The sequence below is a fragment of the Netta rufina genome (genome assembly GCF_964035555.1).
Source record: "Netta rufina genome assembly, chromosome: 1".
Classification (NCBI taxonomy): Eukaryota; Metazoa; Chordata; class Aves; order Anseriformes; family Anatidae; genus Netta; species Netta rufina.
In genome coordinates, this window is record NC_140123.1 from 2,552,162 (window position 1) to 2,562,285 (window position 10,124).

General features: G+C 45.0%; 1 protein-coding gene across 1 annotated transcript in view; it reads left to right on the forward strand.

Annotated features, from left to right (window-relative positions):
• The window catches only part of UVRAG (UV radiation resistance associated), a 92,022-nt gene extending 82,697 nt beyond the window's left edge, over positions 1-9,325 (forward strand). Inside the window, exon 15 of the mRNA XM_084289116.1 lies at positions 6,041-9,325. Coding sequence (XP_084145242.1) covers positions 6,041-6,743 — 703 coding nt within the window. The 3' untranslated portion in view covers positions 6,744-9,325. The remainder of the gene's footprint in view (positions 1-6,040) is intronic.
• The last annotated feature ends 799 nt before the right edge of the window (positions 9,326-10,124 follow it).

A 10,124-nucleotide genomic window follows, 5' to 3' on the forward strand; every position in this document is an offset into this window, starting at 1 on the left:
TTTGGCTCTTGGCCAGACAATCAAGATTTAGTATTTTGACCAGCTGTGATCCAGTAATGTTCCTCCGAGGAAACATTTTGTGGGGAGGAAAAGATACATATTTGAGCCTGTGAATTGTGTTCTGTCTCTCAGAGTGCTTTACAGTTTCTCCGTGCCCGTTGCAGACAGATTAAATAATCGCAAGTGAATCTGACCGAAGGAACTTTCTTGTTATCAAAACTGCAAACAGATTACAAAGGGAATCTGTTCTCTAGGAAAAATAACTTCAGAAATGTTCATGTCCTCTTTCAATTACTTTGTGCTTACAGCAAAGGGTTTCTGTCTTGCACCTCAGGTTGGAAGTATCCCCAAATGGACTGACTATTGTAAGTGAAAATGAATATTTTGGGGAGAAGGCAGCTACTTTGTAGTTATGCTGCCTTGTAGCTGAAGTTAGACCATGTATGAATTGATGTCCTCGATTTGGATTCAGTTGAAACACTGAGACTGGTGATGATGTAATTCTCTTATCTGTAATGTCCAATAAATCTGAGTTTCCCTTCCTTTTTTGTTTTTAATTTAGGAATCCTGCGTCCTAAGAGCAGTTCAGCATACTCGTGTACGTAACTTGCTCTAGTCTGATCCAACTTGATGACTTAAAGCCATTAAGGCCTGATGACAGTTCATCAAACCAAGTTTTTATACTCCACTGGTCGCAGGCTGTTCCTTTTTGGACAGGTGTCCACATCTGTTTGCTGTCTCAGAAGTTCAACCACGTAATTGTGGCTGGAAGCTGAACCAGCTCACCCCAAGTAATTCAGGTCAAGGTAGTGCCTTAGAGTAAAGGCCTGCACTCCTGCATGCCAAAATTTTTCCACTAGTGAGGTTTCCTTACAGTCTCTAAAGTTTCAGGGCAATTGGATGTTAGTTTTTTAGCATGACGTGTTTTTTCTTACTTGTTCCGTGAGCCGTGAAGCTGATAAAGAATCTCTTTCTCTGGGCTTTGCCTTGATGCAGTGCTGTGAGTTTTGGTAATGATGCAGCCTTTTCCTTGGGGAAAATGCAGACCGGCTAGAGACCCTCCATCAGCTGCTCATTTTTGTAAAATTTAATAGTAACCTCCTATTTCTGAGCTCTGTGCTTCTCTGTGAACATTTCTTCTGATCCTAAACCTCAGTTTGACTTCTCATTCTCACCTGGGGGAAGGCGAGGCAACAGGTTAAGATCCCTTGACTTAAATACTTGACCTCCTCTAGCTAAAAACTGTTTAGTTTTTACTTTACTTGCCTGCAAATATGATCATTGTTCTATTTTAAAGCACACAGAGAGCTGTGCATCTTACCAGGCTTGTCTTCTAGATGTTCATCAATCAGCCCAAGCTGGTTGCCCCGTGGACAAGAAGAGGCACCTGGAGAGGGTGACAGTGCCATAAACAGCTCGCAGGATGGTGTTGCCCACCCTTCTCTCCAGTGCTTGCACTTTTTCTTTCTATCCAGTGATCTGGAAGAAGTCTAGGCAACGAACTCTTTAAGTGGCTGGTCTCCAAAGTCCTCCATGTGCATTTATTTTTATCTACATGCTGCAGCTAGTATTTGATAAGCAGTTAAGCCATTCTGCTGACTTCATTCCCACTCTCCCAGCTTTGGGCTGTTATCCCCATATTTATTCCTGACTGAAGCAAAGCCCATCCCAGTCACATTGGCAGCAATGAATGCTTTCAGAAATCTGCCTGCATACGTCTCCAGCAGCTTAAACCTGATCTCGCAGGCTGAAGTAAGGCCCTTTTTAATCACGTGTAGTTTAAGGAGCCTTGGCTGCGAGTGCTCTTTGTTTTAATTCATTAGTTTGAACGCTTGCATGATAAATGAAGATGATTCCTGCTGCATTGCCCTACGGGGCAGCCCTTCTGTGCTCTATTAAAGAACTGGGAAGTTATTTTGTAAACGAGGGAGATTAGCTCTGCATTGCTGCTACATTTAGTCTGTTGGATCACTTAGTGTAGATCATTCTGCCAGTTCAACTTACGAAGGAAGGGAAGATTTTTTTGGCTGCGGGACTAAAGAGGTATTGTTCAGATACACATAACGTGTTAGCTTGAGTAGCCTTGTCATAACAAGTTCTTTAAAAACCTCTCCTGGTCCCACACGCTAATTAATGTCTCACCCTTTTACCCACAAGGCCTAGATTTACAAAGGGATTTAGGCATGTTTCTTTTTCAGAGGAACTTAAATTTACATGCCCACCGGAACGATTTATAAAGCTGCTTCTCTCAAGCTAATTAGACACCACGGGTTTTCATGCTGGTCTACAGAGACGCTTAAATTGCTGCTGCTACTGCACCTTCATAGAAGAGTTGCTGTTGTGCCTAAGCTGGACTGATCAGCACTTGCTGAAGGTAATTTGGGGTTTGCCAAGCAGGCAGTCCCGTGCCATACTTTTTGACATGAGTATTTTTGTCCTTTAAAGAGTCATTTTTGACCTTTAAAGAGTCTAGAGTGAGAGAAATGCCTTCGAGCAAGTTCAAAGCACAATTCAGTGCAACAAACAGAGCAGCGGCAGATACTCATCTATTCGTCACTCATATCGTGAAAGCTTTGCTTTGGTTTTGATGTTTCCAAGAATTACTTATATTTTGTATGATAGTTTGGCTCTGCAGCTTCAGGAGCTAGGATTAAATTTAGGATTGCTTTCTGTTCTTCTCTCCCTACGTGACCTCCTCATCCATGATGGCTTTTAGGCTTTTTAGATCACCCTGCAGCACAAAACGTGAGCTATATTCAGCAGGAGGACCCACCACAAACACGTCTGTAAGCTGCTGGTCAGGTCACTGTGGTTGTCATGAGACTTGTCTGGACCTTTTCTGCTTGCTTACATCTCAGGCAAGAACTTTTATCACTAAAATACCATGGAAAGAGTCAATATCTTTGTGCCTATTTTGAGAAACATACATCTGTGCTTAAATTCACAGCACACAGTTGAAATTCTTCCAGAATTAGGTTTTGATCTCTTAAACGCCTGTCCCAGGGCTGTGGATGGTTGAATAAAATTCAGAAAAATGGCAGACTTTCCCATAAACCTTCCTCATCGTTGTGCCTGAATCAGGACATAAGAAGCTGTCACTGCTGCAGATCTGAGGCTTTGGCATCCAAATCCTCCTGCATTATGCAGAGGACAGAGGATCTTGTAAGTTCTGCACCTTGCTTATAGGCTGGTCCAGCTCTCACTGCTGAAGTCCCTTGGTGAATCTGGACCCAAACCGCCAACAGAAAATTTAACAAGATTAAGCTGTTCTGCATGAAAAAAAGTTAGCCCATTTTGTTTGTGCAACGTGAATTATTCTGACTGCTCCTCGTCTTCTATATCAAGTGTGTGGGTTGTTCCCCTGGGATCTGCAGCCCTCCTGGGTTCCAGTTCAATAGGAATAAAGTCCTGATTGACTCATCCCTGGCATCTTGATAGAAACCAAGCACAGTGGTGGTGTTATTGTTGTTGCAGGGGGTGTTAGACTGGAATTGGATTTGAAAACAACCCATTTCTCTTGGAAGAAGATAATAAATGTCCTTTAAGTTTGAAGAGTAGCTTGTATGAGAAAGCCTTCCCCTTGATTCCCCACCTCCTTTTTTTGAAATGCGTTCCTGCTCAGCATTTTAAATGGTGCTAGGAATAAAGACAACAGGTTTTCTAACCTAAAACACTCGACTGAGCACGTAACCCAACTCTCCTCTTTGCCTGTCTCCTTCTGAGTCTCCAGTGTGATTCCAGGCTGTGCTTTGGGCTCGGTTTTGTAGGGAGAGCAGAAAGAGGGAAGCCTTCCCTGCCCAGTTCCACAAGGTGCAGCCTTGTTTCTACTCCTCAAGGTGCGAGGTGCATTTTGCAACATCTCTTCAGTAAGACATCACAGCATTGCAGGTAGGAGGGAGGTAATTCAGCTCACAATGTCTCTGTCTGGAGTGAATTCTGTAACCAGCAGAGCCTTAGTTATCTTGTACTGAAAAACTTAATGAACAGTGGCCTGTAGTAATCAGATACCACTGGTCCTTGAGGAAATCATTCACATAAAAGAAGGATAATGTACCTTTTGACCCAAAGATGTGTCTTGAATATGATCTGGCTTTATGAACCTTGGAATTTGTGGATCGTGGAATTTGGGAGTAAATTCCTGAAAGTTACCGTTTGATAGTAAAGACTCCAATCACTTGATAGAGCAAAAGACTTTCTGCATTTTGCTATTAAAACTGGAAACGTGCTTCTCTCCTTTTTCCATGTGCTCTTTCTTAAGGAAGATTCAGCAAGCCTGGAGGAAATGTGGACAAGGCTAAGGCTTGAGATAAACAGAATCTGATCAAATTTGTAATGCTGAGTGCTCATTTCTGAGCCAAGGCTGAAAGGACGAAGCTGGAGGAAGGGAGGGGAAAGCAAAGCATCCCTGCTATACATCTGCAGTGCACATTGCCTAAGCAGAGCTTGCAGGTGCCCTGCCTCAGATTTTTAGTTGTCATATTTATTTGTAAGATGTCTTATTTATTTGTAAAATGACATAATGGTTGATTGCACAGGGGTTGGATAAAGTATTTAAAAGCCACGTATAAAAGTCTCTGGTCAGAAAGGGACTGAGGAATAATCTCTGAGACTGCTTAGGAGCATCTGTGCCACATGCTGCTTTTTGTCCGAGCATCTCCATGCTCTGAACCTTTGCAGACAGAGCTGTGAATGTTGTTAGTTTGCATTTTAAAGGCCAAACTGCAGCTGCAATCTAAGAAGAAGGCTGTTGGGTTTGCTGCTGGCTGCGTGTTGGGTGCTTATCTCTCTCCTCCACTGTCTGCAACTGTAAATTCTGACGAGCAGCCTTTCCGGAAGGTAATTGGGGTGGTTAGAGGAGAGGAGCGAGCCCAACACGTGTTTTAAGGGGCAGCCTGGGAGGAAGTGAGATGGGAAAGGAAATTAAAGAGCAGCAGTACCGCAAGCAGCCCTCCCGTGGGGACGCTTATTTTTCACAGAGGGACCTTTTGCAATCTAGCTTATCCTATTTACAAGTGGAGGAAAAAGACTGGGATGGAAAAGGATCCACACGAGGGGCTATTCATAACCGCCGTTACAGGATTTTTCCCTGCAAGACAAATCCCAAAATGTATCAGGCGTTGAGTAGAGGAAGAGTTCCTCTGAAACGAAGCTAATGAAGGACACGCACGCTGACAGCAGTCGAATTGTGGTTGTGTATTCTGAAGGTTAGTAATAGCTGTGTTAAAACAGGGAAGGAAAACGAACTGGGCACTTAATACACAACATATAATTTGCATACGGGGTGGTGATTATATTTGGGTAAGGATTAAACCTCACCGAACACACCCCAGATGATGTAAAGCGGATGTTCCCAATTACAGACCCCGAGACAGCCTAAGCGGTCTGGGGAAACGGTCTGAAACAGTAAAACTGAACTTGTTAAATTGAAGCTTGATTACTTCGTCTTCCTCAAGAAGCGGAGGTTGACAGTTGTCCAAAATAGCTTCGGAACGGTTGGCACAGAAAAAGCAAAAGATCTGGCAAAAATCATCCCCTGCAAAATAGCCAAGTTAGCGTGGCTTTTCTCCTTTGTGCAGCTGTCGGGGAAAGTCCAGTGTTGGAAGGAAGTTGTTCGTGGAGGATTCAACCATTATTACTCACTTTTTGAGGAGTTTATGATGGCCCAGCACAGGCCATAAATACATAAATACACGGTCAACAGTAATAATTCATAAAGTGCAGCTTGGTCCTATAAAATGGTGTTAACAGTCCGAATTAGCATAATGTGGTGGTTTCTTGGGTGATTGACTCTTCAACCATGGAGTTCTGTAAATGTTCCCCGCACGATCTTGCCGGCTTTCAGTAAAGCTGTCCTCTGGGGTGTCTTCTGCAGTTCATACGGCATTAAACACGTTTGGGGTTTTAGCACTTCAGGATACAAGTGGTTGGCCAAACGGAGCTCGGGGTTGGGATGAAATAATTGCTCCAGCCTTTGGTGAAACATCTGCGCTGCTCGCGAGCACGCCTGACGGCTCTGATTTATCCTTCCCTTCCTTTGTAGTGATCGACACCATACATCCAGTGCAATCCCCGTTCCAAAGAGACAGAGCTCCAGCTTCGGCAGGTTGGACGTCGGCTTTTCCAGCGGGCTTCCTTCTCCGGATAAAGGACTCCGAAAACGAGCCAGCACGGGAAACGAGAGACTGCAGCACAAGACTCCTCCTCCTAGTTACAACTCCGCTTTAACTCAGCCCGTAGCCATCGCAGCCCAGGTGGGAGAGCCGGATAAAAAACCTGCCTCCATACCTTCCTCCTTCGATACCTCTGCGGACTCCTCGAAAGGGCTCGCCAAGGAAGGAGAGGACTCGTGCGGCGGTTTGAACGGGGAAAACGGGAGCCTAACCGGTAGCCAAGACCGGCAGGAATCTTTCGTAGGACATCCTAGTGCAATAAACGGGGCGTTGCTGCCCGCTGAGTGCGCCGGCACCGCCAGCAGCGAGCAGCCTCGCGAGTTTCGGCCCCCGCTCGGCCCCGTCCTCTGCTGCACCGTGGAGCAAGCGGAGGAGATAATGGGGATGGAAGCGACGGGCTTCAGCTCGGGAGATCAGCTCGAAGACTTTAACTCCATCCCGGTGGAGCACGCCGTGGCGGTGGAGTGTGACGAACAAGTCCTGGGGGAGTTTGAGGAGTTCTCTCGAAGGATCTATGCACTGAACGAAAACATGTCCAGCTTCCGCAGACCGCGGAAAAGTTCGGACAAGTGAGCTTGGACAAAGGGGGGGGGTTGAGAGCAGACGTTGGGGTGGAATCAGTGATCTGGAATAGAGATAAAATTGCACTTATTCTTTATATTAATTATATATATTAAAAAAAAAAAAAAGAAAAAACCTTAAAGCTATTCCTATGGTGTTAGAAAAAAATGACTTGTTACTGAGCACGATAACACAGGATCATGGTATATTCACAGCCCAGGTAAATTTTGATTCTCCTTCCAGTCCTCTTATGTCTGATATTTATAATCTGTTGGGTTTTTTGTTTTTTTTTTTTTGTTTTTTTAAAGGCAATGGAGTCCATTTCTAAATGCTTTCCTGGAAAAAAAAAACAAACTTCAAGTGCTGATTAGGCCCTCCTATGAATATTTGTTTCACTGATTATTATTTAGAGCTAAATTTATTTTTGCCTTTTCAGAAGGAAAAAAGGTTAATTTAAAATTACAATTATGGTAAGACCTCTTTCTGTTTTCCCATGTCCTCCTGTGTTTTCTTGAGCAATGGGGTCAGTGCTACAGAAACACCAAGGTTTAGCTGTCAGGGGACAGCTTCCTCTTGGCCGTGCTGCGCAGTCCCACGAGTTCTGGTTTGCACCCATGGGTCTTCAGCTGGCGGTGGTGAAACCTTGCCTGAGAGCTGAGCACCTGGGTGATTTCTGCACTTCCTTGTGCAAGAATCAGCTTTGTTCTTTCCTCCACACTCACCATTTCTGCCAGCAGAGCCCTTGAGGGCTAAATCTCCTTAAGGTTTCTCCCAAAAGCCGTGGCCGTTCCCTTGGGGGTTGGAGTGCCCTGATCCTCAGCACCCACCACAGGCCCTGGGCTTCCAGGCCCTGTGCAAACATCTTCATAAAAAAAAAATAAAAACCAAAAACCCAGATGGAAAACAGCACTTTGGAATTAGGTGAACTTGGGGAATCGCTCCACCCTCTGCAGAAAGGGAGGCGCTTATTCATTCCTCAAAATTAATATCCTCTTAACTCTGCCATCTGTGCTTTCAAGGAGGAATTTTCCTGCTGGAGGTGTGGGTTGGTGTCAGCTCGGTTCCCCCTGGCACGTGTGTTCAGCTGCACTAACGGGAAAGCAAATTGCAGCCTGCTTTGTGATTCCTGGTATTTGTTTGAGTTTGGATTTCATTGCTCTTGCTTTCTATATTGTATACCCAAGAATTTGGGCTCGGTCATGAGCTCAGAAATATTAAAAAAAACAAATATATAGCAGAATAAAAAACACTTCATCACTGGCTTTTTTTTTTTTTTTTTTTTTCCTCCCTGGTCTCTGCTTTCTTTTTGAACCAGCGACCTGGTCTTTCTCCTAACTGCACCGTAAGGCTAGCCGAAATTAACTCCTCAAAACGTGGCTGTGTATAATCTCAACTATCTGTTGTCGAACCAAGATGTGTATGTGAGAACCAGTATCCATAATAGCACTGCTCTAGAGTATGCATTCTCCAGGTAACACCTTAATGATTGTATTAAAGCTCTATTCACATTTCTTCTGTTAGCTCTTAACAGCTCTGTCCGCAGTTGAGTTATTGCATTGAGCCTTTCTACGGTTGATTCCTGATTGAACACGATTTGAGTCCAGGCATGAATTTGGGCACGTTTGTGAGTATCATCTCGTGAGAGGAGACTTTTCTGTTCTAGCCTCATGTAAAGTCCCTGGAGGAAGCCCTGCAGCAGCGCTGAGCACTGCCATCATCTCTGTAGGGAGCTTTCCCCGTGCTTTGGTGTAGGGAGAGCCAGAAAGGAACGCTTGAACCAAGCACAGCACATTTCATTGAGGTGAGCAGAAGCTGCTCTGTCCCGTAACTCGATGTCTTCTGAGAGCAGAACAATTTTAGGCAAAATGCAGCACTGAGGGGTAAAACCTGGCACACGAAAACAGCACAGGACGGGCTTGGGCACGCTGCTTTTCCTCCAGTTGTGTGCGGCGGTGACTTTCCAAAGCAACCCAAAGAGCAGCGGCGAAGTCGCGATGCCTCCTAGGCAGACACGGGGCGTCTCGGTGCAATTAAGCCACCCGTGTAATTAGGTTTGTAGAGCATCAGCCAGACTCGGGCTTTTTCTCACTAGCTGCACGTTTTCTCAGGTGGCACCCAACCAAATGAAGTTGAGTTCCCTTGCGTTGCCGTCCCTGTGTGAGCCCTGTCACTCTTAATGTGTCACACAACAGTTGGCTTTTTTTTTTTTTCTTCTGTGATTTTTCCTTTTCCCCCCGTAAATTATTTGACCGTAGCATAGTGGGAGGGAAACAACAAGCACGACCGAAGGTGAGATGATTTATCACAGCGTGCTTTAAACTGGCAAGAGCCTTTCGGTTCTTTCGGTTCCTGCACAGCTGTGACACTGTTAAATGTCTGCAAAGGGAGCACACGTTTCGTTGCAATCTTTTCCCCTCGCTAGGAATTCCTGAGATTTTTGAGAATATTAGTTTTGGAAGATCATATCCCACTCTATTTTTATAGCAAGCACAACAGCGTCAGCTTATCCTTGCTTGGCCAGGTATTTAAAACAAGCAAAAACAAAATATCCCGTAGTAAATGACACATTCAAACTATGTTGGTAATTGCGGGAAAGCTCATCTGTATTTATAAAATAAAACTGATTAGTATCTCTCAGAAGTCGTGCGTCTTCTCTTGGTGGCTCCTCGCTGTTTGTTTTCTCTACGAGCCTGATTTCAACCTCTCGGTCCTCCCAGCCCCCTCCCTAAACCATTTGGCTTGCCGTTCAGCAAGCCCCTATTGATCCAAACGTGAATATTTGGGCAAGGAGCCTTGCTGGAAGACCCGACTGCCTCGCTGGCTCCGTTTCACACGAGAAGGTGCGGCAGTTGTTTGTCTCCATCGTCCAAAAAGATGGCACGCAGCTGGAAAAACAGCCACGGCTGGCGGTGGGGCTGGGAGGCAGCTGGGTCCCTCCAGCTGCGTTCCCTCCTCAGGGAGGCATCGCTGCTCAGATGGCACCTTCTGCATCGGCAGCATCCCTCTGCTCCTTCCCTTCCCAAGCAGCCAAAGTTGTTTCTCCTTCAGTTATGTCCTAACCCATGTCCAAAAAGGCTGTAATGTGCCAACGAGCACGTCAGCTCCTGCGAGATTTCATTGCTGGTTTGTTTATCAACTTATTTTGTAGGAAGCAGCACCATTTTACATTTTGTTTTACCTTTTCCAGTTTTAAAAAAACTGGAAGACTTTTCCACAAAGTAATCAGTAATCAGATGTCACCCTTGGTGCAGATGAGATCTGTCCAGTGCATGTTGCATTGACCAACCTGGCGTTTCATCTGCTGGGCCCTGTTCAGTCTAACCATTAGGTTACTTTTAAACATTATCCCGATAAAACCACGTTTGATTTCCTGAAGCGGGTGCCTTTCTTTGA